The 27794-nt window shown below is 44.8% G+C and overlaps 1 protein-coding gene across 1 annotated transcript in view; it reads left to right on the forward strand.

The window, feature by feature from the left end:
- Window positions 1–27794, forward strand: part of RUNX2 (RUNX family transcription factor 2) — a 76583-nt gene that overhangs the window by 44073 nt on the left and 4716 nt on the right. The window contains exon 5 of the mRNA XM_085320387.1: window positions 7425–7586. Within this exon, the coding sequence (XP_085176513.1) occupies window positions 7425–7586 (162 nt within the window). The remainder of the gene's footprint in view (window positions 1–7424; window positions 7587–27794) is intronic.

The following is a 27794-nucleotide window of genomic DNA, read 5'->3' on the forward strand; positions in this document are numbered from 1 at the left end:
GCCCAGAAATCTCCAAAGGTTGCTTGAGTGGACTGTATGTAACGTTTATGATTGCACTCTCAGAGACAGATTTGATTGTGCTGAGAGAAAACACAAAATGCCTTGTGTCACAGATTACAAGACTGAAATAAGATGTTTTATCTGCAGCTATGCCAGAAGTTTGCAACAAAACTGTAAAGCCTACAAAATAAACTGATTTTGTTATTTTTATAAATGCAGAGCTGTAGCAGACTGGCTCAGTTTTTTCAGAAGAATTTCAGAACAACCTGTGCCTAGTGTTGGCCATTTCTATACTAGAAACTTGTGCTGATGTATTTGTGTCTGTCCAGGATGTGAAGAGCTCTTGCACCTGACCAATTCAGTTGCTAGAACTATTGGAGAACTTAATATAGATGCAGGTCTGTCAGCAAAACTCTTGGGTTGATTTACTCAAGCAATTTAAAACTTAATTTTGCTGCTGTACTTGCATCTATACCGGGAGTTGTTTGCCAAGGCCATATACCAGTATTCCTTTATTGGTAAAGCACTCCTAGTATAGACATAGTCTTTGAGTCAACCTAGGAAGATTTCTGGTTTCATGTTTCAAGTGGTTTTGACATGATACCAGCTGAAACTTAGTGGTTTTAACAGAGTGTTGTGGCTTTCTTCGTCTTTCTTTTTCTTCTTTTTAAGGTTCAACTGCTTTATTAATTTGCAGTAAGGAACAGAAGTAAGTGGGTTAGTATGAACCAAAACATGCGGAGAACTGAAACAGAAAAATTGTTCCCATGAGCTGTGGCAAAGTTCTTCCAGATCTAGAAGTCTAGCTGTAACTAGTGTAAAGTATTTTTAATATATTACATATGTCGATAGTACTTATTATATGGTACCTGCTGCCCACTAGCTTCACAGAGCAGGTTTTTTTGGCCAGGCTTAGTGTTTTGTTAGTTGGACATACGAAGTCAGGACTCTGGTGTCTATCATCTTGGTGAGAACTGCCAAACTAACCCCCTCTTTTGTTTTTAAACTACTCTCTTCTGTCAGGCAGCGTTTTGGGACATGACAGTTCCCAGGAAAACAGGGGAGGAAATGTGGGGCTATAATCAGCTCCTCTCCTTTTTGTTGTACCTCCGTAGTTTACCTGTTGTGCAACACCATATCTAGGAGCGAAGGAGGGTGAATTTTTTCCTGACCCCATCTGGTGAGCAACTTATGCCCTGAAGCACGTGAACTGAGATCCCCTTGTGATTTTCTTCCCAGCTAAGTGTAACTTCATATGTTATTCTCATTTCCCTAAATGCCTCCCGTAGCAAATATTCTGCTGGGTTTGATTAATAGAGTATTTCTCTGCCTCGTTACGTACCAGCACCAGCATTTACGGATCTTGGAGGTGAAAACTTCAGATGAGGTTCAAATAAGCCTGGCTGTAGACAAAGCCGCGTGGTGTTCACTGTCCGCTCTGCAATTTTAAGAGTCAGCAGTTGAAAGCCGGGAGTACTGTGCCAGCTGCGACTGAACTGAGAGAGGAAAGAAGTGGCGCTGGTGGGACAGAGGGAAGTGAGTCGAACCGAGGAAGCAGGGCTGACTTTCCCAGCTGTTACRGACTGTCTGCGTGCCTTGCAGATAGGCTCGCAGGCATGGGACACTTGAGGATCGCAAGGTGCTCTCCTTTCCCCCAAAGCAGTGAGGGCTCCTTCTGCTTATTAACGTTTGCAGTGAGTAGGGGGCTGTGCTGTGGCCTGATGCCATCAGTATTTGCCATGTTATTCCCCACCCTCATCGCCTCCTTGGGTTAGAAGTGCCCATCCAGCCCTCGAAGGCAACGTGAGAGCTCTGGTAGTCCTGCTGTGTAGTAAGACGAGCGGCGTGGGCATGTTACAGGCGGGAAGCGCCCTGACTTCCCCACCAGGCTTCTTGGTGCTCCTCAAGGTGCCGATTCTAAGCTGCAGAAGCTGCCACGCGCTTTGATGGTCCCCCAAAACGTGGGACGCTTTTGCTGACAGTCGCTCTGTGTTCTCCTGGGACGAAGGGATGTGCCGTGCCGTGCACCTCGTGCCGGAGAGAGACAAGGTTTACGTTTCGGGGGAGACAGCCCTTGGGTGACCACGGGAAACTGCGAGATGTGTGCCTGTTGGGTGCTCGCGCTGCCTGTCTGCACCGGTGGGAACTGTCCGCTGGCTTCTTAGCATGTCGTTGCGCTCATATGGTGTGGGTGGTATTAAAAGGGGTATAGACCCTTGCCTGAAAAACAAAGGCTTTTTTATTACTTTTGTTGGAATGAAGCAAGTATTCTTTTAGACGTACCTCTGTTTCTTAATCTTTTTACCTAGTAATTTAGGGAAACTAATTAATTCCTAACAGTCCAAACAATAAATACTGGTTTCCTATGACAAAATCCATATTATTACTTGTAAGCACATAAACTGTTTTTGTTTCGTTCCACTTGAGGTGTTGCATAGTTACTGCATGATTAAACCAACGTAATATTTAAAGCCTGACCAGCCCACACCTGAGTATGAAAGAACTCAGCACTTTTGGGTTCACTCTTGCATTTCTTTTCTGTGTCTGGACTGTGTTTATTTTCCTAGAGTATCGGAATACAAGTTTTACAAATCACAGCACAGCCCTAAACCTCCGCGAGACTGGGCCATGGCAGTACAAGGCACAGAGTTGCCCTTATTCAACATGGCATTTTAACTAGTATCCTGCAAAAGCAACATTGAAGGGTCATTAAAAAACAAATCGTCCAATAAGCAGATGCCTTTGCTGAGGCAATGCAGATTCAATTTGAACCCTGCTTAGTGCCTGTAAATCAGGAATCTTGTCTGTTCGCATTTGGATACTGGTATATTTGCTTTTTTCCTTTTTCCCCCTCCCTTTGCTAATGGAACTGAAATGACTCGCTCACGTATCGAATTACCTCCCTATTCAGGCATTGAATTATTGTATTGGTCGCTGCTCCGTGTGAGACGAGGGAAACTCTTGTTTTTCTAAAACACAGCCAGGTGAGGACTAGCTTGTATGGGCCGGGAAAAGCCGCAGGCAGAAGGGCGAGAGCGCGGTCCGCACGAGCAGCAGCATCCCGGCTGCATGAGCTATAAACTGGGAGTTAAGTGARGTTTCATGCTGCATCACCACCATGGCACCGTCTGATCTATAGGTGATCTGTGACTTCAGTAACTGAAATAACAGCACTCGAAAGCAGGTCCGGTTCAATTTTTTTTCTTTGTTTTGCTTTTTTAAAATTTCCCACTGCTACCCTGTCACCTCTCTGCCCTTCCTCTCTCATTCCTCCTTTTTAGGGTTGTAGAAAGCAGCTTGAAAGGATTCAGAGCTGGCTTGCCTTAAAGTTAGCGGAGGGACCCCCCTCAGCTGTCAGGCTGAGGTGGCCCTTAGGGACAAAGTTATGCTGGTGGGAAGGCTGGCGGCAGAAGGCRGCGTTGGCTCCTTGGACAGAGGATCCAGTACTCAGAATCACAGAATGGTTGAGGTTGGAAGGGACCTCTGGAGATCRTCTAATCCAACCTCCATYCTAGGCCAGTCCTCCAGTACCAGCTGGGTCCTCCTTAATCCCTCTTTTCAGGACTTGTGGGGCAAGAGGCCAGATACTTTCCTTCTGCAAAGGCTGCGAGAAGGCAAAAACCTGCTCTTGCTGCAGCGCTGCTGCAAAGCATCTGCCTCCCAGACCCAAGCGCGTTGGAGGTTTGTGGAGTGAGTCCAGGTTTTCTGTTAAGAGCGTGATTCATCCTGATATAAGATTCCCAGGTAACTTAAAGCCAACATCAGGAGTTTAAGAATGTCTTTACAGGCTGCTTTGGGTGCCTGTTCTCCGAGACCGTCGGCCGCAAGCCAGGTTTGAAACAGCAACCCTACAGCCGTGGCTGTATGGGCACAGTGCATTTAGAACAAGCTAGGTTAGGGGGTGAGATGTACCTCGGTGCACAGCAGGACCTGGCAGTGTGGAGCTGGGCAGTCCAGAGCAAGCCCTGAGCTTTTAAGTACGCCTAAGAAACCATCAGGAGAGAGAAGGAGGTTGCTGTTGGGTGCGGGGGGGCATTACAGCGGTGCATTTACTCATGCAGAAAATCCTCTTGGCTTTGCTAAGCTCCCAGCCGGGGCTATCTTGCTTTTAAAGCTGACAGCTGCGTCTAARCGAGAGCGATTGCGCGAGGTGCAGGCACACCGGCGGCGTTCGGGCTTKCCATGCCGGACGGCACGAAGCCGCGCGCCGCCGAGTGTGCTCTAGCGCGCTCTTCCAGCTCGGGAAACGGGAGAAGGAGCTTTTCCTACAGTAAATCAGCATGCTTCATTATTCAGTGGCAAAGCAGTAGAAAACCTAGTTCCTCGGGGCTGCCTAAGGTCTTTTTCTTCTCTCTTTTGACAGCTCAGGACATTTCCAGCGAAGGCAGAGAAGCTGCTGTGCTGGAAAGCCAGTGTAATAGATGGGAGAAGTGGGTCCCTGGGAGGGTTGGGTTTTTTTAATTGCATACAGTCCGTGCAATCTTAGACTCGTTCTTAAAAAGCCTGAAGAGATGGTTGCGGTAAACCACGGACAGCGAGGGTYGCAAACTCAGTGAATCTAGAGACGAAGCAGCTCGCAGTCGGCAGCGTGTCCCGCTCCGCAGAGGTTTCYGCGGCCGCGCCGGCGGGAAGGAGCTGCGCGCGCGTTCGCTGAGGCTCGTCGCCGCCGGCTCGTTTCGGCCGCCGCGCGGTCCGCGTTTCCTCGCCCGGGCCCGGTACGCCCCGGTGCGAACGGCTGCTGCGAAACGCAGCGCTCTTCTTCGCGCAGGYGTGACAGAAACGTTTGCAGAAGGAGGATGCCCCTTAGAAACGGCTCTAGATTTGGGGAGAGCAGAAATTCGGGGCGGCCCCTCTGCCTCTTCGGCTCCTGCCCGGGGCTCTGCTCGCCTTGCCGCGGGGCTCGAGCCTTGCCGCTGGGTGCGCTTTCGCCCAAGCGAGGCGCCCTCCTGCACGTGCTACGTGCGCCCGCCTCGGCCCGCGAGCCRCCTCCGAGCGGGCCCCTGGCCGCTCTCGGGCGAGCCTGGTTTTAGGGCGTTTACTGCAGGAGCCGGTGAAACTCGCAGCGTTCGGGAGTGCGGTTCATTTGCAGTATGGTGTCTTCCTCGGGAGTCTACCCTCTTCTTTCCCTGCCTCTAAAATACTTTGCGGTTTGAAAACTCACGGTGTTGCACTCGTCAAGAACTGGAACCAAACATTAAAAAAAAAAGAAAAGAGAAAAAGAAATATGCTAGTGCGACAGTGAAATTAGGATGAGTAATAGAGCCAATGTGTAAATTTAAGMTGAATTTTCTAAGAATATCAGAAATGCTGCCGGGTCAGCCTTGTGGTCCCTCCAGCTTTGTATTCTACCTCTGACAGGGCAACAGATTACTTATTATTTTGGAAGACTTTGTGAGCCTGATCGCTTTTTACAGTACATCATCCCTCTTGTGTCCTCCCAAGCACCCACACTTGTTGAATTAAGGGTGTTAARTGTAAAAACAAATCTGGCTTGGATGCGCAAAGCAGTGATAGTGCCAGAGACGCTCAAGATCTTCTCTTCCGTGACGGTTGCACTATGAGAAGCAGCACGAACCTCCAGAAGGCAGTTCCTGTCATGAGGCTTTCACCATCCTAGACCAAAATTCTGTGAAAACATCCTCTCCCATGATTTTTTTTTTTTTTTTTTTTTTTGCCTTTACCTGGTATATAATTTCCTTCCAGCATTGGAGCTGACCTAAAATCAAAATTTTAATGGACTCTCTTCTGGATTTAGTAACAGAGATTGAAAACCTCTTGGAGTTTGAAGGAGCTTGGATTTGAGATTCTGCTCCTGACACATCATTAATTTTAAGATTGTTTTCCCAGCAAGCCTAGGCTTTCCGTTCCCAGTTGAAGATCATTTACCATTGACTGAATGGTGAATTATAGTAGTGGAATGAGGCAGAGAAATATGTCGATATCAGATATAACAACGAGCAGTCAGTCAGATTTGAACCTGCGCCAATCTATACAACCCTAGCCTTGAAATTGTTAAAACAAAGAAGTTCATTACATTTAATGATCAAGTGTCCTTCAGGTTTCTGAGGAGAGTTTATGTTAACCATTTATATTACACAGCTCTAATATAAATGGCAAACTCCGGGAAAATCCTCTTAAAATTAAATTGGAAAGAATTTTTTTTTTTTTTTTTTTTTAATCTGTATGGTTATTTTGCTATGAGGAAGTATCTGCTTTCCAGACATCTCTTCAAACAAATCGTGTCTGAACAGAAAAAATAAACAAGAAATAGCTGAAGCTACAAGGTTTTGCTGTGTGGAAGAGCGGAGAAAGGAGTTAAAAAAAGAAAAAAAAAAGATGGATTTCCTGAAAAAAATGCCTTTGCTTGTGCCATGTGGCTATCACATTTCTGTCTACAAAGCACAGCCTTAAGACGCTGCTCAAATATAGCAGGTTCTCCAGACAGTGGACCTGATGTGCTTCACTGAAAATATTGGGACAATTGGGAAGAAAGTGCGACGGTTTCTATCAACCAGTTCAGAGACAGTTTTCTGTTTCTCGTGCAGGGCCCCAACCAAACTTYTTGGTTGAAAGTGCTTTGCATTCATCAATGCAAAGAGACTAAAAATAATAGTTTATGAGGAATTCAGTGGTAGCTTTATCACTAGACATGAACTAAGAGCAAATGGTTTGCAAATCCCCAAACCAGCAGATAAAACTAACCCTTCCTCTTTCTCGCTCACTGCAATCCACCAGAGCTTCAGCAAAAAAATAAACGATATTTATCCTTAAAATCATTTCCGCCGTARTAAGCCAGGGCAAGTCCGGCAAAAGGCATCTTTGGCTTCCAAAAATTGCCCCGAATCATTTGGCTTCATATTGTTGAAAATAAGGTGACTGTAGGTAATTGGGCCAGCGTCCAGATGGGACATTTTTGGCCAGATGCTGCTAAGATTAATGCCATTTTCCTTCTTGGACAGCCTTTTCAGCGCTGAAAATACTTCTGTGTAATGTTTTAACTGGATAACTGCTTGACAGACATGCCAAGTACTAACTTCAGAGTCTTCCCCACCTCTGAAGTCAGCTCCTGAGCGTGGCGGCAGCGTGCCCGGGCGTCTCCTCCACTCTCCGCTTATCGCTCCGTGCCCACGAGAAGCAGCCGGCCCCGACCTCGCCGTCTAACGCTCTGTTAGACCYGGACGAGGGACGCGAGGGGTTTGCAGAGCGGCAGCGGTACCTTTTGAAGCGCTGCTCGCTGCCGCCCCGAGATGCTGCCGCGGAGCGAGGAGCACGGGAGCAGGGTCCGCGCGGAGCGGGTTGCGGTTCGTTGCCCTCCCACCCCTCATAGCGCTGATGTGCGTACGTGCAGCAGCCCCTCCTTTTGACTCATTTCCTGCCCTTATTTCTTTTTTTAATTTTCTCTTTTGTTTTTTTTTTTTTCCTAGACCCCAGGCAGGCGCAGTCATCCCCTCCGTGGTCCTACGACCAGTCTTACCCATCCTACTTGAGCCAGATGACTTCACCATCCATTCATTCCACAACTCCCCTGTCCTCCACTCGAGGCACGGGGCTGCCTGCCATCACCGATGTGCCCAGACGCCTCTCAGGTAAAGACCACGTTTCGCCTAAAGTTGTTTCGCAGATAGGAGCGGGGGCTGCCAGCAGCCGGGAGGCTCGCGGKCCTTGGCCACGTTGCGGTCAGAAGAGCAAGCATCAGTCCGTGATAGCTGGCGGGGTCCTGCACAGCGGGTGGGGGTCCAAACCCCTTTCTTTTTGAAGTGGAAGAGCTGCTGTGTGTGGATCTGTTTGCATGTCTCTAGGTCCATTTCAGATCAGATAAATTTTCCTTTTTTTATATATATATTGTGAATCTGGTTCTATGATCAAATTCTCTTTTATTTTTTGCCCTGCAAGAGGATGTTTGCTTACATGCTTTAAAGTAATTGTGATACTCTCTATTTTTTGGTGATTCTCGTAAAATGTTTTGCTTTTGTATTGTGTGTGACATTAGATATCCTGACAGTTAGATGCCTTGAATACTTCAGACTAAAGTTCCTTCTCTCTCATTTCAATCCAGTAGCTCAAGAAAGCCTATTTCCTTAGTTACTGTGTATTTAAGATGCCTATCAGAAACTAGCTGAGTCACTTTTGGGTAAAGATTGGACAAATTGGGCTTTGGAATGATACAGGAGTGAGGAAATATGTTTAGGAACCTAGACGAGACAGCAGCTAGGAACTGAGACATTTTTTATTGAGCAAATGTACATTTGCATACTGTGCAATTCAGTCCCAGTGATAAAACCAGCTGTGCAGAGTAATCTGATTGCCCCACAGTAAGGTAGAGCCTGTCATGGCACACAGTCACCTTGTGCATCCTGCCAAAAAGGAGGAACCTTAGGGGAGGGTGTCTCGCTATTAAAACTCCAGCCTCGCAAGTATGGGAATATTAGCAAYGTATGCCAAAAAGCATGTGTAATGTAAAGCAAGCCTTTATGATTCATTAGTAAAAACCAAAGAATCAGTCTTATTACATCTATTTTTTCCATGTTTGCAAGATATTATTATAATCTGGGATCCTGCTGCCATGCACCTGTTTGACTCTCAGCCAGGTGAATTGCTTTCTGTCTTGTTTTCCCCTTCCACCAAGCTCGTAGCACTGCAAATGTTGATCCCTCCACTGAGCTGCATCACTGACAAGCTGAACCTTGGCCAACAGGCGTGTAGGATTTGGTTAGCGCAGACTCCTTATTTCTTTCACCTTGGAGGGGGAAGCTTYGTTTTGCAGGCAAGCAGCTGCAAAGCCCTCTGTGGTCCTAGCGCTCACTGCTTTCTCGGGGAGGCCAAATGGGCTTGTGTGGCCACGGGTCACAGCGCAGTGGAGCAGGTTCCTGTGGGGTCCCATCACAGTGCTGGCTCGGTTCAAAAAAAAAAAATGGATGGGCTTGATTCGAAGGAAGTGCTTTGTTTGGCCTGAAACAGGTTCCCTTTGAGTTGGGAGTCTCCTGGCAGGCTGCGTTGTCGAATCGGTTATTTTTGCAGTTTTGCCCCCAGCGATACCTCCGGGAAAGGCTCCGCTGGGACCGCAGCAGCTGTACGGCAGCTTGCTTGCCCTGCGGCCCTCGCTTGTCTGTGTGCATTCAGACGTGAGCGCCTCGCACGTGGGCACAGGCAGCATGACTAAAAGAGCTAGCTGTACGCATTAAGTGGCCGTACACTGAACTTTTGGGTTATGCTCTATGGTAGGTTTCCTTCACTCTTCTTGCCCTTCCTCTTTTGGGGGTCAACCAGTGCCCCCCACAATGTTCTCGCCTTTTCCCAGCATGGGAGACTTGCTTCAGGGGAGCTTCTGAAATGAAGAAGAGGGCTTTGGTCTGCCCCAGTGCTGGGGGTTATCTGTAGAATTTGTGGAAGTTCAGAATTACAGCAATGGCTTTCTTAGGTCGGAGATGAGATCTGACTCTTAGGCAGCAAGGAGCTGCACTGTAGCTCATACTGGAAACTCTGTAGTTCTTCTCAAGGTTTTCTACCTAGTAGAAAATTTCATTGCAGCGCCACAGTGAGCGAGGGCAGGATCTGGCCCCCRTGTGTATGATGTGTAGAGAGAAATGGAGGTTTAAAGCTGCCCATTGTAGCAACCAGTTTATCCCTCACACTGACAAAACCAGATCTCCCCTCAGTTAATATATCTTTCAGAAGGGAACAGAATTTTGAAGGGGTAAAAAATGACTATTAAGAGCACTAGGAAACTTCAGACACTCCCAGAGCATGGGGGAGAAATTAGAGTTTTACAAGGCCTTGAACAAAAACAAACTTTGCTTCCCAATACAGTGGCAGAAATCTGATTATCGAGGCTGTTAAAAATATACAAGGTATTTTTAATGAATGCCATATTTACTGCCTGTTGCTTTACATCATGCAGAAGGAGGAATCCTGGGTAACCCTTAGGCCTCACATGTCACACCTCCAGGCTCAGAGCTTCCTACCTTCCCCAACTTTATATTGCCCAGCCTTTTTGCAGGCCTCCATGGCTTTGCCTCAACCACTGGTTAAGTTGTGCTTGCAATTTAAAGCATGTCAACTAATAAAGTAGTGTGTCCTTCAAAGTAGTGGTTCCTGACCATAATGTTAGTAAGAGCTCTCAAGAGCCGTTGGTGGTGATAGTCCTGTGACCAGGAATGTTTGTATCCCAATATGCCAGTGGTACTCCCTGTCCCGGCATGGATGCATGTCCTGTTCTGTGCTGAGCATGCGTGAGTTTTGATCACAGATCAAGTCATGCAGCAGAAGAGGTTTGGGGCTGTAGGAACGAGGTAGTTACTGCCCCAGCAATTCATACGGTTCTCCTAGTCGTGTGTGAGGGGAAAAGAATAGCATGCTGCAGCCCTAAGGACTCGTTCTGGCAGGCTGGGGTAATGTGGCTGAGCYGGTCACCTTAGTGTATAGACACATACCTGATTTCTTTGCACAACTGAAATATTTGCATGCATGCTTCAAGCACGTGCAAATGAGTTCCCACAGCTGTGTAGGTGTTAGACTTCAAGTATTTGTCTTCTATTCTCCGGATGGCGGCTAGTCCTGTATTTGCAGTGTCATACAAGTAAGTGATGATATTTCATGCATATTTGGGCAGCGTTCAATAGCAATAGCTGGGGAAAACAAAACAAAACAAAACAAAACAAAACAAAATAAAGACCAGCTGGCAAAACTCATGTAACTTTTGAACCAGTGATCTCTCTAGTGCGTAAGTCTCATGTTCCTATCAAGAACAGATAAATACAGGCTCAGGAGGCCATGTGACTGACTTACCTTATTGCACCAACTCARTCATAAAAACAGAATTCATTAAATTCATTTCCTTTATTTTCTTAAAATACCTGTCTGCTGAGACTTCCAGAAAAGGCAGTAAAAGTTGGTGGTCTAGCCGATTAATACTATTAATTAAATAATATTGTAGTGGAAACCATGGGAACATATGAACATGGTCATTTTAGAAAGAGTTTTGCCTCAGGGATGTAGTCTTATTGCATGATTCATAGTTAATGCACTCACAGTCTTTGTGCCCTGTGCATAACCAAACTGCATGTGGGATGGGGAGCGTGAGTGTCTATTATGTAATTAATGTATATGATTCATAAAGATACACATCATAGTCATTTTACATAAAGCTTTGGGATCGATCCAGCAAGTMTTCTGCACATGCAAGGTTCTGAGCAGGGACTAGAGGTTGGATTTGTTCCTGCAGTCACCAGAAGGCTGTTAGACAGTAGCCAAAGGAGGTGTGGCCTCCTCTGAGTATGGGTGTCTGCAGTGTAGACATCCACATCTGAGATGGTCACCGTGAGCTCCTTTTAAGAGTCAGTGGGGAGAAACTAGCATTTGCAGGACACAGTTTGCCTGTGAGTCTGYGGATGAGCTGTCCCGGTCCCTAGCAATGCCTTAGAAGTGCCTGTCTCTGTCAGTTGACTCCAAAGAAAGTCTAAGTGAGAAGTTCACATATAAACATGTCAGTTCTGGAAGTCTGTTTTTGGGTGAATCTCAAAGAGATGAGTTAGCTGTCCCATCAATGTATCCCTATGACAGCCTCATCACACTTACGTCCTGGCTTAATCCACCCTGTGTCTGCCTCACCCTGACCTGTTTCTACCTTGAGCTCTCCGAGTTTGAGCTTGAGTTTATTGTTGAGAATGTTCTTGAGAAGGGAAGACTTCTCCTTCTCCTACACTGTTCCTGGACCTGCTCATGCTTGTGCCTRAATGCAATAGCATCTTCCTTTTTGCTTCACACTTGAGGAAAACTTAAAAAATCAAAGTTTTAAGGAACTGGAGGACTTGCCCTAGAGAGATGACATTAATACGTACAGTGCTGTCTATGAAAGAACCTACCCTATGCCTTTGACTGTCTTTGACAAATGCTTATATGACAAAAGAAAGAAAATTAAAAGTTAAGTTAAACGGCAGTACAAATTACCGAGCCTGCCTTTTCTAGCCCCAGGCTGACACTCTTCACAAATAGTCGTGTTTGTGTATTTGTGGTGTGTCGCCATGAATGGCGTAAACCCGGGAAGCTGGCCTTCCCATGCCACTGTGCACAAACTCTTCCTTCCYGTACATTGGGCCGAGCTCATGATGAATTTTGCTGTCTTTGTGTTTACTGTGTTAYTGAATGGGGACCGACTGACTTGAGGGAAACACTCGGCTCAGCCAATAAACAAAAGAAATTTGCAGGCCCAGTCCTCTGAAGTCAAATGGCCATATGGGAATGTCTTTACTAATAAATTTAACAGCCTGTGCTGTTAAACACCTATACTCTTAACTTGCTAGTATGGTTCCCAGACTAGTTTTGACCGGGGTTAGCTAGCAGCTTCCCAAGCAGCTCCCGGGCATGGTTGGGAATTTAGCTCAGTGCAGAACCCATTGGCAGGGGGTGCTGGGAGGCAACCACCCTGTTGTGGAGCCCAAGAGGATTTAATATTATGGTGGCCAGGCCATAGCAGCTGGATTTAGGGCTAGTGAACGGACCTTTACCATGTGCTGTTCACTAGTTTCAGTGTAGCCAAACTTCCCCATTAATTTATCTCCCAGTKTAGAATCATTTTGGACCATCCTGGGCCTTAGTGGCAATGATATGAATATAAGAAATGTTCCTGTTCTCCCAGTTCACTGAGGGCTGACAAGTGAAAATCCAACATGTGAATTCTGGCCATGCCCTGATCAGTGGCAATACACATTTCTTTATACAATTTAAGTTCATTCTTGCAAGCCTACAAATCTTAAAATAAAGCAAGCATATATAAAGGAAGCAGCACTAGCTGAAACTTTGGATTTAGTGTTCATATTTCTAATGAGAAAGTGGCTCACAGAGATGTGATTTTTTTTCATAAGCTCCTGTACTGATTGTCATCTTAGATTTCTAAATTTAAATGTGAATTAACTTCTTTTTTTWAAAAACGGGTTTTGTTTAATATTACTTTCACGTGATTTTTAAAATACTGTTTTTCTTTTCTTTTGGAGTTGTTGTTTGAAAGATACTAACTTTACGAAAGAAAAGCTGTCTATCCTCCTCTAGGGAGCTGAAAAAACTTTACAGCCCTCAGACTGAACAGAAATTGTGACCCTCTGCAGTAGCTACTGTTGCATCCTTGAATTTCTGCTAACTTCATTAACTGCTGTGGGTGCTAAGTACATTTTGGGACTGGACCCTTAAACAAGAGGAGACCCTAGTGCTGCCTTCATAGTGCGATTCTCTTTCTCTTGGCGTGCTTTGGGGAGCAGTGACGTAGTTAATACCTCTGACATTGCCAGCAAGGATGCTTGTGTTCGCGGTGCTCAAAATGAACGGGCACTTCACGCTTCAGCAATATTGTCTCAGGCTCTTGGCAAACCCRAGAAGCCAGCTCCGTTTCTGGTACATTCACTACAGTGCGATGTTTTTCTTGGTGRCTGTAACAATTTTCACTCTGTCTTCTTTTTTTTTTTTAATGGCAGCTGAGAGACTCAAGGTTGTCTCTGTCTCCATTTCTCCTAGCTAATTTTTGCTGCTTTCCCCGCGAGGTACACCGAGGTACATCTAAGTAAAGACCTTTGGAAAGCTCGAGAGATTCTGTAACATGTGCTCTTCAGAAACAACTCTGTCATTTTTCTACCATACCTAAACTTGTAACTTGTCTTTTTTATTTTTCAGTGGTACTATTGATTTTGCTTACCGCATTTTTTCCATTTTTAGTCTCCYGCCCACATGGTGCCACCTAAGAATCTTAGCACCTTGGCACTGACGTGTAGGATTTCAGTAGCAACTTCTCTCCTGGGTAAAATTTCTCATTGGAGTAATTGTCCAGAAGATATGTTGCACGATTCATACCTTCAAGGATGAAGCCAAATTTTTCTAGTGTGGGTGGCCTCAAATTAGGCACCTACACCCATATTTAGGAGGTAAAATAAAAGTGGCCTGATCTTCAGAAGTTTGACTATTACAATGTGTGTCTTTAAGCCCTTTTCGTTTAGTTAAAACTACTGTTGGGAAAGGAAATAAACAGGAAAAATGAAAGCAAAGGGAAAGAGTTTTATTCCTGAAATAGGGGATTTAAAACATACAGAAAAGAAGAAACAAGTGGAATGCTTTTAAATGGAATAAATTTGTTGCTGATACAGGCAGGAAATAGCACACTCAAATATATGTGGATGTATAGATATATTTTTATCTGAGCTTTTTTTTTTTTTTTGCAATGTGTTTTATATTTAGGACACATATCAAGATTTGCATCTGTTTCCAGAATTCGCTGCTAACAGTTAGTAATGATGCCAAAACATACTTTAGTTCCAGCTTGAGACCAAATGATATTGCGAGCTTTTTTTATTACTAATTTAGGGTCTGATATTAATTAAGGAAATTTTCCATAAGTGCCAGGCCTTTTCTGAAGAACTCATTAAAATTATATTAACTTAAACCGGAATCACAGTCTGAGCATGTTTTGTAATGATTATTCTTACTGACTCGGCTGGGTTTTGTAAACAGAATGCTAATTGTTAATGGGGCAACAGAGCCCTCGATTCCAGGCTTTCAAAGGGCTAGATCCTGAGTCATTACCTATACGTGCACTCCCAAGAAGGTCAATAAACTCCTAGCAGGAAGGCTGCAGGACTGAGCTCTTTCTTTGTTTCGTCTTTGTGCAAGATGATTTCTGCCTCCTGGTGGGATCTCCGTTGTTTTTCTACCTAGAGAGAGGGTTAATTTTTGAGATCCTTTTGTGCACCATTGTGATATCTCCCTTTCCTTCGTCATCCAGCACCATATTTTRTAGAATTACCAGGGCTACCCAAAGTATCTCTTCTTGTCCTAGGTAACTCCAGAACATCTCTATCKGTTGCAGCTAGGAGCAAACAGATCATTAACATTTTGTAGAGCACTTTTTCTTCTTCAGAGTCACTTGCAAACTTCAGGCGTGATCCTGTAAGGTCCTGAGTGACACCAACTTCCAGTGAAGCTGGCGAAACAAGAAGGCTGCTCTGCACGCAGCTGAGAGAATGCTGCAGGATGGAGCCAGCAGGGGTGACCAACGCAGTGGCAAATGCCTGTATAAGGAGGGTSGCCAACTCTGCATGTGCAGCTTTGATCCGCTCCATGCAGGCCATCAGATACAAAGAAGATCAGAAGCACTTACTCTGCCCTTAACAGTCTGGTCTTGAGTCTTTGTTACCCTGAATTTTATTCAGTTAATTGCAAAAGTTACATTTATGAAGTGAATCTGTAAAACGCAGAAGGTGGACAGTTCGGTCCTTCTTGTATGTGAGTGTTTGATTCAGGACAGGCAGAAAAACATATTAAGCCCTCCAGAAGTTTTATAGTTTACAAGGCCCAATTTTGTAAACCTTACAGTAAGGAACAACACAAGAGGAAAATCTGCTACTTGGAGAAATACCTGTAGCTGCCTTGACTTTCAGTGAAATTTCTTCCCGTTTGTGGCTATGCAAAAATTTKGCCAGCTGCAGACCAAGAATGTAGGATTAGAGCCTAACAGAGCTTCACAACACCTTTTGGAAGTGTTTTAGCAAATAATGATTGGCTCCATTTTACAGGCGTCCAGATCTCCTTCCCTGCTCAGTGGATTTTTTAGCAGTAGAAGGAAACTGGTGTCACGTCAGTTGTTTAGCTGTGAGATTGAAAAGGACATGGCTGATACTGGTGATAGAAAAGAGCTGCAATAGTGGTTCAGGCTCTCTCTGGCTATACAAAAGAAGAGCATGTAGGCAGGAAAGAAGAGGAAGATGAAATGAGACAAAGCGAAGGTGCACACCTTCACGTGGGTCATAAGGGATCTTAATAAGACAGAAGGRAATACTTCATATGCATAAAGGGAGGGTATTTGGGGATGGTAATTTGGAAACCTTTTAGTATTGCCTTCAGACAGACTCAAAAAGTGCACAGGAAGGGATCAAAACAGGCAATACCTGCCTGCCCTGAGCTTGGGACAGGATCTATAAACGTGGTGTGCGGGTGTCCCAGTGAGCACCCACTGCTAGGGCTGTCCCACGGGCCATGGAGCCACTCGAAAGCTCAGATTCCCCATGCTGCATGCCAGCCACGGGTGGCCATGAGGTGAGGGAATCGGGAGTCATGACTGCTCAGAGCCCCAGGAGGGCTGAGTCACAACTGTGTCCTTCAACTCTCTAGCTTTTGGGGAGAGCAAGGATGTTAGCTGTGGTGGACCCTGGTAGATAAAGCTCAGGGGAGACTAATTTAATCTAAGGAGCTTTGCACGGMTCTATAGATCCATAGATTATTAATACAGTGAAACTCACGTGATCATCTACTTTGATCTCCTCCGTAAGCCAGCTGTAAGACTTCTCCAAATTAGCTGTCATTTGAACTTGAGAATAACCTTTGAGAAAAAAAAAACACAAAAAGTCAGTCAGTCTGCATTTAAGAATTTCTAGGGAAACAAAATCCATTGCAACTTTTGATTACAGTTGTTAATTAAGCTCTCTTTGGAAATGTGGGTCTTATTACTCATCTGAGTTTATCTAGCTTTAGTTTCCAGTTACCTGAATGAGCTTTGTCTGCCAGATTGCGGGAGTGGTTTCTGGAGTTCTGTGCCTGGAGTAGCTTCTCTTAAATTTTGTTGTGGCAGTGACTGAGATACAAGAAGAGGTATGTAGGGAAGTAGGTTTTTGTGGTGGCTCTTCGGGAAATGGCAGAAGTCTCTGGAAACTAGATGTTATGGGATGCAGAACTGAAGAGATGAGTTTAACTTGTAAGGAGGCTGGAGTGGGACTGCACAAAAATATTTTGGTCATTTCGGTTTGCTCTAGGTCAACTACAGTATATCAAATAGAGGAAGTTTTGTGACAGTTCTTGCCCTCGTCAGGCAAACCTGTCCTGCAGTATCAGCTGAGGAGGAGTTATTTTTGGTTGCAGTATTAGTGTGAAGCTACCTCTCCAACCCACCTGAAAAAATGTATTGAGAAAGCATTTTTCACTGGCCCTGGCTTTGTGGGCTTCTGCAATTTCTTCAGGAATTTCCCTGCTATGTATTAGCCCAGTTTTAAAGTCTCTCTCATTTTTACAAGTGAAATGAATTTAATGCCTTGCTGTTAGACCTCACTCATTACCTTAGAAAAAGATACAAGAATAGTGTTCATGGACAGCAGGGTATGCATTCTCCTGTAATTTTCATACCTTATTTTAGCTTTCCCTTTAAAAGAAAAGCAGCTGTAGTCACTGGAGCTTTTTCCTCCAGGTTTAGCTAGCATTTGCTCCATTGAATGCAAAGAGAAAACCACAGCTCAGAGCTCAGCCTGTGGCCTCTTTGTGTATCAGATACTCATCTCCACTTTCATAACTGTTCCTCAGGCAGATTTGCAAAAAGAGGTGAAACTGAGCTGAAGCTAAACCCTTGAAGCTCAGACCAGGCAGTGTCATCAGTGCATGAAGACACTTGGCTTTGGTAAAAGATCGTGCACGTAAAACAGCTTTTTGTGACACTTTAAAGGTGCTCATGAAGGAAGAGAGGAGTTGGTGTGCTGCTTCGTCAGCCCTGTCCAGGCCACRTCATCTCCTAGCCTCCTGGCTGTTTTTCTCAAAAGTCTCTCTAACCACCCAAACAGCAATTAGAGCATCATGTGTCAGAGGCAAAGGTTAGAGCTCACAGTCTTGCAGAGAAGGCAGACCCTGCTGCCAGCTGCAGATGCAGAGACACAGGAAGCCAAAGAGCAGTCATGCCTGCAAGTGCTACAGGGAGTTAAAGCTCACGTATCCCACTGCTGGGTGGACAGCAGGAGCAGCAGGCTGTCAAATAGATGGGACAATCCRTATGTTCAGGCAAAGAAGGAGTAGCTTGGCTTTTTATACTGTGGTGGACATTTATGTTTTCTGTAATATCTTATTTTGCTGTAAAATATAGAAATACTGATTGTAGATAGCCACAGAAAGCCTATGTCTACTTGAGCTGCTGCAAAAAAGAGGAGCAACTGTGCTGAGAAAAGAGGAGCACCACCAGAGAACAAAAGTCTAGAGTGGTTAAGACGAGTCATTCCTGGAAGTGATGATGGTAAAGCATCTCACTGATCCTTCTGCATGTTGGCATCACATTTCTTCAGCAAGGGGAAGAGTAAGGTGGTACTCTTGGATTGGCAGCCTACAATGCCTCTTTCAGTTAGCCGAGATGAAAACAGTCCATACATGAGCTCAAAGTTGTTGGTGATGCCACATGCATGGTTTCCATCAATTATTACTATTGTTTAGCTGGRCTGTCGCTGTCTGATATGTAGTTTTCAGTGCTGTTTTATGACCTCTTCTTCCAAACAAGTACTTTATTTAGTTCGCTAACAGCTGGTCTTGGATTGGCAGAATATTATGAAGCTTGCAGCCACGGGTACGTCTGTGTTCTTTTAGTTTACATTATTAGGCTGAGCTTGTTCTGAAAACACAGGTGACAGCTTGGAGCAGCCCAAGGGAAAAAAAACTGTGTACAGGACCAGGTGTGTAAGCTACATAATTTTGGGGTGATAATTGTTTGTAAAAACACAGCTTGCTTTATTTAATTCTGTACTGAAATTATATCATGTATTCCTCCTTGTACTGAAAGCTGAACATGGGACTGAAAGGAGAGGATTTCCAAGAATTGGCCACACTTACAGCTCTGTATGTATGAGTTTGCATTGCACATCTTGACAAGTCTTTGCAGGAGGTTTTGAACAGCTACTGGAGTACCTGGGTTTGTCTGCTACAGACAGTGCAGTTTACTGATCAAATCAACAGTTGCATTTGTGAGTAGCTAAYGGACCTCAGTTGGAATCACAGCAGACCATGCCTTATACAGTGGCCATTAACATCATTTGTATTGTGGTGGCATCTGAAAGCATGAGCCGCAGCCCATGGTCCCATTGTGTTAGGCACTAGGCAATTATACAACAGGGCAAAAAAACCCCAAYGCAAGAGATCATCCCTGTCCCCTCCACTCTAAGTACACACTGTGAGTTTCCACTCTAAGTACAACACAAGCAGGTTACAGGATATTTGATCGACTGCAATTGAGGAAACGCAAGGAGAGCCAGAGACCTCTGGTCAACGTGACAGCAGTCACAGCAGGCAGGTTTTAGTAAGCATCAGTCAGGYAGGAATCTGAGTGTATGATTTGAAGGAGGATAATGAAATACTCTGTGGATATTCACCTCCTCCCAGGCTTGAGGGGCAGCAGGGAAGACAGTACAAAGCAGCTCGTTTCAACTTGTAAGAAGAGGCTGGCATCAGCCAATTAGGTTGAGGTCAGCATCTTCACCAGAAAGGATAAGAGAAGGTCCTGAGATCAGCCCCACCAAGTTAGACCAARGGTCCATCCAGGACAGGATTCACCTTCTCAGAATAGCCAAAAGTGGTTGCTTAGTTCCTGTAGGCTACAAAACCAGAAAATATATATCCCCAAGCTTTAGGGATTTTCAGAGTCAGAGGTTTATATCTGGATCTAAGTTTATAGAATTATAGCTGTATAGGACAGACGGGGACCTCATGAGATAATATGATCTGTGCCCTTCTGTACGGAAACAGGATGAAATATCTGTAGGTTATTTCTGTTAAGCGTAGCCAGCTAGTTATGTGTATTACTGCCATTCAGAACAAAAATAAAACCATGTCCCAAAGAAGGAAAAATCCTAGCCAGAAAATTGTGTTAAGGTTGAAATAGATAATTTTATTGGAGTTAAAAGAAAGGKTTTTTTTATGAGCTTAAAAGCCAAGGATGTCAAAACTAGCATTACAGAAAAATAGAAGAAAAATGCTTGAGAAGTGATGGGAGATTTATGAATAATTTAAAATACCCCTGGGCTTCTGAACTAGACTACTGGCTGTAAAATGAGAGCGTTCATTGCGGAGCGGTTGTGACTGATGAATAGACCTGGAGCTGTAAAGAGTTTATCAGCATTGACACGGGAAAGGTATAGAGTAGAAACCTTTGTGAGAAAGAGGATAAACATTTAAATAGCATCTAGGGCGCAGTTTGCAAAGTTTGGGATTTGGACTAGGGACTAGGACTGAAAATGAGCCCTTCTGCAAAGGTGATTGGTTTACCGAATAGGAAAGGAAGCAAGTGCCTCAAAAACAGCAGGAGGTCTGCTGACCTAGAAGCCTGAGATGAAATGCYTCATTGGGGAAGCATCTCCCGTGAAGGAAGTCCTAGGGAACTGTGATGTGGATACTGGCAGGTCTGGAGGAGCCACAGAGGAATCCTGGCAATAGGAAAAAGGCACCTCTCTTTCCCCTTTCTTCCCTCTTCCTCTCTCAAATATCTCTCTTTAAAGGGATTTTTGTTTGTTTTTGTTTTCATTTTGATTCATGCTAGAAGCCAATCTATGATTTTTTATGGTTGAAAAGGAGCGCAGGGGAGGATCTAAGTACTACCAAAGTCTAATTAGAAGCCATCGTATTAGATTCCAAAATTAGATAGGAAGCTGGGTTTAAGGATAATCCAAACCCAACCAATTTCTAGTTTGGCCTGGCCAACKTAGGTGGGCCAGACTGGTTTGGAGCTGTTTTTAAGAAAGGTTTCTTGCCCGTGTAAGAAACTATTCCAGCTGCCATGGAGTTTGAGCACAGTGCCCAGCTTCTCAGCTTGGCCAGGATCTGTGTCTCACCAGTCTGATGTGCAGATGAACTGGAGGGACGTTCAAGTTGCAAACAATTCTAGCTGTGGCTTTCTCTCACAGATGAACACAACTGAAGATGATAGTCCAGGCTGACTTTGTACAGCTCCTTTTCAGTTCAGATGTTGTGGCTGCATGTGAAAGTTTATTTTAAGCCAAGTTCTTGTTATTCTGTCCAATTTCCACCTTTTGTTTGTCTCCATCTGCTGAAGAGTGTATCAAAGATATGTTTGGCGAGTTTTGCCTTTAATCTTTGTACCATCAATAGTGATCGGAGCTGCTCGTGGTGTAACATAAAGCAGTCTAGACCAGTAGCATAAGGTCTCACATAGCAAATAACCTAAAACATGCTTGTGAGGTGAGCTGTTACAGACCAAAGTCTGTAATAACAGTGTCTTTCTCATCACCAGGTTCCTGGGAGGATAAAAAACATATTCAGAGCTTACATTATGGAGAAGAAACATCTATTTAGGAGYGTACAAAGTTGCGGTCGTGTAAGCTGCCGTTCACCTTATGAATGGAAATGCCGCGTGGACGAGTTCGTAGTGGGCTGAAACTTAGCTTGCAGCAGTTTGCCTTAGCTTAGCGAGAAACCCGGTTTGGGCTTGAACCCTGTGGCACCAGAGGGGTGCGTAAATCCACAGGGGGGATTTACACTGCTTTTACCGAACGGAATATCGATGATGAATATTTGAAAAGCCCGTAAGGTTGTTACACTGGTGCCGCTCTGCATGTTAAAGGGGAGACAGCTCTTCAAAGTGCCTCTCTGCACACGGGCCYTGCAATGTTGAGGCTGTTGGGGGAGCGGTTCGGCTCGGGGCATCTCGGACCTCTCCTCTTTCTTAAATCGAGACAGAACTGCCTTCCTAGCCTTGTCCCGGTCATTTCTCCAGTGTCCAGAAGCTCAGYGAGTGCTAAGCTCCCTGGTCAGCTTTGGTGCGACCATCCCCGTGGTCTTCTGCGTAGCCCGGGCTCTGCGAGSAAGCAGATGCTCTCGGCAACCGAGGTGTTCGTGCTTGGCGGACAGGGCACGTCCTGCCCAGGAAAAGGGCATAAAAGAACRTAACGGCGTTGGAAGCAGACAGAGACCGAGGGGGGAAATGCGCGTCGAAGAGAAAACAATTATTTTGGAGAAGAGCGTGTTTTTAATCGTTTAGATCGGGGGATTTAGTCTTTTATAAATGGGGGTGGAGGAGGCCTTTTCTTCTTCTGGGGATGATGWTGTTTAGCTTCACGTCAGAAGAGSGAAAAAAAAATCATACCGTCTGCGTTTGTGAATTTTTGGCTTTTGCCAAAAGCGTCACGATTTGTAGGGTTTTGCTCTTTCTCCGGAAAAAAAAGAAAARGGGGGAAAAAAAAGAGAGAAAAAAAAAGCCCTTTTTGAGAACAAGGCCCGGGTAACCAAAACTGTTTGTTTTTGTTTAAACCGCTCCGCAGAGAAATCTGCTCTTGTCTATTGTTAAGAGAGGGGCTGGACTCAAAGGCGAGCTCTCCATATTCTAAAATATACAGACGACGCTTTGGAAGCGAAGCCAAGCAAAACTCCGCCGGAGACCTTCTCCTGGGTGCCGAAGTCTGGAGTCGGTTCCCAGCGGCGGGCCGGAGGCGAAGCGGCGGCCCGAGAAGCCCGGTGTCCAGCCTGCCTTCGGCGGGGGGGGGACAGGCAAGTCGGGCCGAGCGCTGGGCACCGCCGCTTGCTGCCTCCGCCGGCCCGGGGCTTCCCGCGGGGAGCCGCGGAGGAGGGAGCCTTCTTCTCGCCTCTGCTCCTCGTGCCTCCCCGTTTTGGTAGCCCTAAGTCATTAGAGGTTTTGAAATCCCCCCGCCTTGGAAACCAAAATAAGGGCTGAAAAGGTAGATTTGTCCTCCTTTTTTTCCTTTTTCTCTCCTTTTTTTTCTTTTTTTTCTTTTTTTTTTTTTTGGCTAATCTGAGGCACGCTGCCACATCTGAAGCCACTTGGCTCATTACGGATTTCATGGAAACTGATTCCCCGAAAGTGTTTCCATATGTGTGTTCCCAATATATCCCATCCTCTTCTAAATGGGAGTACAAACTCGCACACGAGCTGGAAATGGCTTCAGGATGTGACAGAGAAGTCAGATGACTGCAGTGGCACCGTGTGTGGCCCGCGCTGAAAGACACCGTGTCCTGCGCGCTGGCTCCCATCCGACGGTAGATCCAGTTTCAAAGAATATCGTTCCTTCCCGGTTTCTTTAAAAGCTCTTAATCAAGACCGCCGAGCGATCCTCTGCCTTTCCTCCTCGGGAGGCGACGTGCGGTGTCTGAATGAGAGTTGCAAAGGGGCGAAGGCGCAAGGGCTTCGCCACGGCAAGGGCTTTTTTCTTTTCTTCTCCCCCCTCCCGCTGCGAAACGTAGTTTCTTTGCGCCTGCTCGAGGACCGGATGGTATTTCTGAGTTGCTAGCATGCAGTGGAAAAGTACAATTCATGACAACATTGGAAACAAATATTTATACTGGATAGTTAAGGCACATTTTTCTGCAAAAGAAAAAAAAAGGAATAAAGTAGACTGCTAGCCCCAATGTATATTATCTCCCCGTTCACTGGATTCGTACAGTGAAGCTCCTCGTCACTGTGCATTCATTGCCGATCTCAGCTCTGCGGTTTCACCTCCGTGATGTATACAGCTCCGCTTAGGTTGCTATCCAAGAAAAGCCTCAAATGTTCCTTCTGATGCTTGTCRTCTGGGGCTTGTGAAAAACATCAGCAACTGAAATTCAGGCAGTAAAAAAAACGTGCAAAACCGAGCAGGGAGCGATATGTGTTTGTGTGCGCGTTTGTGCAGTGCAGCGTTGCAGAATTGCTAGACCTTATTTTCCAGGAAACATTTTTCTTTTTNTTGTGCAGTGCAGCGTTGCAGAATTGCTAGACCTTATTTTCCAGGAAACATTTTTCTTTTTCTTTTCTTTTTTTTTTTTTTTTTTTTTTTTTTGTTTTTTTTTTGTTTCCACTGTAGTGCGTAGATAGCCTGAGACTTTAAACAAGCAGGGGCTTTTGAAATAAAACCAGTTCCTTCCCACCTGAATCACCAGCTGGAGACTAACGCTGATGAGATAAGATAGCAAAGATCAAGGAGTCCAAGGTGTCCCACCGCTTAGGTGAATGGACATCCATGAGTTGTGGGTCCCAACCGCAAGCCAATGCGCGTTTCTGTAACCTGGCAATTTATCCCCCTCCCGTGGCTCTCRTTAGAAAGGTTTATGATTCCCCTAGATGTGAAGCTTCACAGGAGGCAACTTCTACAAAGAAGACAGTGGCAGTTGGTGCTTGTCATAGCTCCATTTCTGCATCCAGCAGTCCATCTCAGAGGGGTTTTGTTGTTGTGTTTTCCGTGTGGGGGAGGAATTTCTCCTTATTCATGCTGTTAATTTTAAAATAAGCTACTTCTTGAGGTGTGGACGATGGTGACCTGTGGTTTGATGTGCAGTATCATCTGGCAAGAGTTAAGTGCCTAAAGAAAATTGCCTTCCTCCCGTGCATTTTGCCCAGCAGAAAAGCCCTATTGAGGCAGCAGGGTGGGCAATGATGGATCCCAGGCTGCAAAAGTGCAAAAATCCCATTTTTGCCGCTAAGCCACATAAYAGCCGTGCCTGGGAGACCCTCTCCTTCGTTGCGTGAGTGGTGCTTTAATGGTCGATGCTAATTATGTCATTTACGGGGTGTTTCTCCCAGCAAAGGGCTTAAGCACTGCACCGCAAATTGAGTGAAAACATCTATGGGTGGATTAACCTGGAGCAGTTGGGGTGCCAGCGTGCCGTCGCCCCCGTGCCGGAACACGCAAACGGGCAGTTTCACCGCGTGGACTAAGGTTGCAGGGGGGCGGCAGGCCGAGCGGTGCGCCGCGGTGTGCGCGGCGGCTGGGGAGGGGCTGAAGCGCACCTTCACTCCGCTGCTGCGCGTTTTGCGAGGCTGCTGTGCTTAATAACGTGGCCTTTTAAATGGTCCCAGCTAGGCCTTGAAGTTAACACCTTGTTGAGGCGAAGGAAGGAGGAGGGGGGGCAGTTCACACCTCTGCTGCCGCTATTGTTTGCCAGGGGCCCCGGCTTGCTGGTGCGTGGGGAGGGGATGAGGTGGAAAAAAAAATTAAGGAAAACGAAATAAAACACTTTTTTTTCCTCTCTCTCGCTGAATGAATGCAGCRAGTTAAAGGGAGGAAAAGGACATTTTAACACACCCCATTGCACAGGAAAGAAAGTCGTAAGCATCCCAGTGAAGCACAGTGAACCCAAAAGCAAAATAGGGAGTGAGAAGCGCTACCTGAGCGATGCTGTTACTCCTGCGGGGCTGTACAAAAYGAAGAGCAAAATAAAACTTGATGCTGATACAGAAGGATGTTTGGGAAAACCTAGTTGCTTCTAACAAATAATTACTACCCCCCATCCAAACACATTGCAAAGAATTCTTAAGATTGCAAAACTTAAGTGCACAGAAATTGGGAAATCTCTGCACTTACATTGCCTGTGCAACTTTAAATCGGCTGCATTCTGCTTATGCATTATATTACAGGCTTTAATTACAGGATCACATGATACTTTTCCCATGGGATTCCTGTCTCATTCAGTGCACAGGGTGGACAGTGCTAACTTAATAAGCAGCTCCTCAATCTTTGGGTTTTTTCTTGTGCTTTGCATTTCCCCAGGCCTTACTTATTGCAGAGCATTAAACTCATCCCTGAAGAAAGAATTCTTAATTTCTTTATGGGCTTTGCTCTAACATTTGTGCCATAGGACATTTGTATGCAGTTTCTTGGAAAGCGCAATATTCCCAAGAACGAAAGAGCTCRGTTTCACCAGAGTACTGAGACATAAGCTCCAAGGTGTGGTGCAATTCAGTGCACCTTTTTGTATCACCCACAGCAAGCTTTTTTTGCTGAGTATTTTCCTTCCGTTCGGAGCTGAGCTCCTGTTAACTTCTGCTGCGGCTGTGAATGTTCAGCACACATGCAAACCAGGGCCAGTGGCTTTCCTGCGCACTAGAAAAGGAGGAAAGTGCTGTCAGTGACCACCTGTAGGAAACATGCTCTAAAGAGATATCAGTGGAGTCATGAGGCTCTCTGTGGCGGGAGCGTGCATAAAATCCAGTTTGCTCAGAAAAACAGACAGATCTCCCTGGTCTTGTTCACGTCGTCTCTCCTGATGTCTTCAGCCGTAGAAGTAGGGAGTATCTAAACAATAGTGCTGTATTGTAATGCAGGTGGAGAAAGAATTTAATGCTGACATTTCCTGACTTTCTCATTCTGGAACCTTAATAATATTCTTTTAAAGTAGTTTTGTTTATTATTTCCAAGAAAAGAAAACCAGCTTTCCCAAATTCYTCTTTGTGCTGTCATGCAAGCATCCCCATGGACTGTCGTCCTTTAAACCCTTTTACGCAGACTCCAGCCCCCCCAGCTAATGGAGCAGTAGGTGACAGCACTGGGTTGATTCTCAGTCTGGATTGGTGCTAGAAGGAATGGTGTTGTCCCTGTGTTTCACAAATATTTGCTGGCGTTGCAGAAAACTCTGGGACTCAGGAATCCTGGCTTCCATTCCAGGCTCTGGGCAAGTGTCTTTGTAGGGGCACAGACTCTTCTGCCCATTTTTAGGCAGAATATTTATAATTTGTTCATATTTGGCTTGATTTTCATGGCAAGATCTCTCACATGAAAGCCACTCCTATTCTAAAGTTCAAGTCCTCACTTCAAAGCATGGAACTGCTACAGCTTTTCAAAGAAAGGCTTCTCAGAATTTAAGATTAGTAAAACAATATAATTTTTCCCAGCAAAAGTGTTTCAGCCCAAATTTTCAAAACAAATAAGTGCATAAATCACAATTTAGCCTGAGACAGACGCCCAGCATGGACAATTTCATCCAGAATGTTTGAAGTTTGGCAACRCTGTAGGAAACTGAAAATCTTCTCGTAATATGAAGTGTGTGGCATACTTCATACTAGGCGATAGTATCTGCTGTAAGTAATCCAAGCTGTACACATAATTCATAGATATAGATGTTAAGGAAAGGGGGAAAAAARRAAAAAAAAAAAAGCTTTAATAGATCGATTACTATTACATCCCAGCCTGAACTGAACTATTGAACAAGGACCACAACATTTAACGTTTACTTCAGTCAAAGTCTTAATGTTAGTGTTGCCCAAAACACATCATGAATCATTTGGATAAAACACCGTTTTATTTTAAATTTATTTTATTTTAAATAAGTTAGCTACTGGTGATGTGTTTAGCTGTATGTAGCTGAATTTCTTTGAAACAGTCTCTTCAGTGACTTCCCCACTCTGTTTTCTTGCATCTAGAAGTTACGCATTGATTTGATGTGCTCAATATCTTGTTCCCTATCAGACATATACAGTAAGCGCAGGGGACCTTTTTTTTGGCAATGATCCTAAAACATAAAATGACCAAATTCCAGCAAATTGCAATATTTGTTAAGTATAAAATTATCCTGTTGCCCTTTGAATTTGATGTCACCTTTCTGTACCCACAAGGAGTTAACCTAGTCACAGTACATTATGGTGTCTAATAATTGGAAGTGATTGGCCGAAGTGCTGTAAACCTGGCAGAAATTTGTTGCCTTATTTTCTGTAAACCACAAGCCCAGTTTATTAATTGAGAAATGAACATTAACTGGCATTAGCTGGCATCTGTAAACTGAACAAGAGAAATGACCATGGTAGGCATTCTGCTGTAACCAGTACAGTTGCAAAGGTGCAACAGGTAAAATTGTTTTTTAAGCGCAAATGCAAAACCAAGCTGCTGTTGGCAAATTCCCAAGTCTAGGGCTTTTAATGAGGCTTCTGCCTCAAAATAAGTGAAACCACATGGAATTTTAATTGTTTTTATTCTAAGTGTGGAACATACTAGAGCAGTATTCTTCAGTCTAGGACGTTAGCATATATATTGGCATATTAATATTAGCGCATTTCTGTTTTAAGTGCATGTATCTCAGAAAACTTGAGTACCAGGTTACGTTAGGGAGGAATCTGCCTAGTAAATTTAAAAGCAGTTTACCTTGTGCTCCTTCAGATGTAAATGTTTTGGTTGAAAAGGGTCTATTTTTCTTTTGTATTGTCAGACACCATAAACTGATCAGATTGTATGGAAAAAGAAGTTCACTTGCTGCTTGTTTCCATGTTTGTTTTTGTTTTTGTTTTTGTTTTTTTTCCTTTCTGGTGG

The sequence above is a fragment of the Rhea americana genome, unplaced genomic scaffold (assembly GCF_003343005.1).
Source record: "Rhea americana isolate MKP2758 unplaced genomic scaffold, rheAme1 scaffold_63, whole genome shotgun sequence".
In the NCBI taxonomy this organism is placed as follows: Eukaryota; Metazoa; Chordata; class Aves; order Rheiformes; family Rheidae; genus Rhea; species Rhea americana.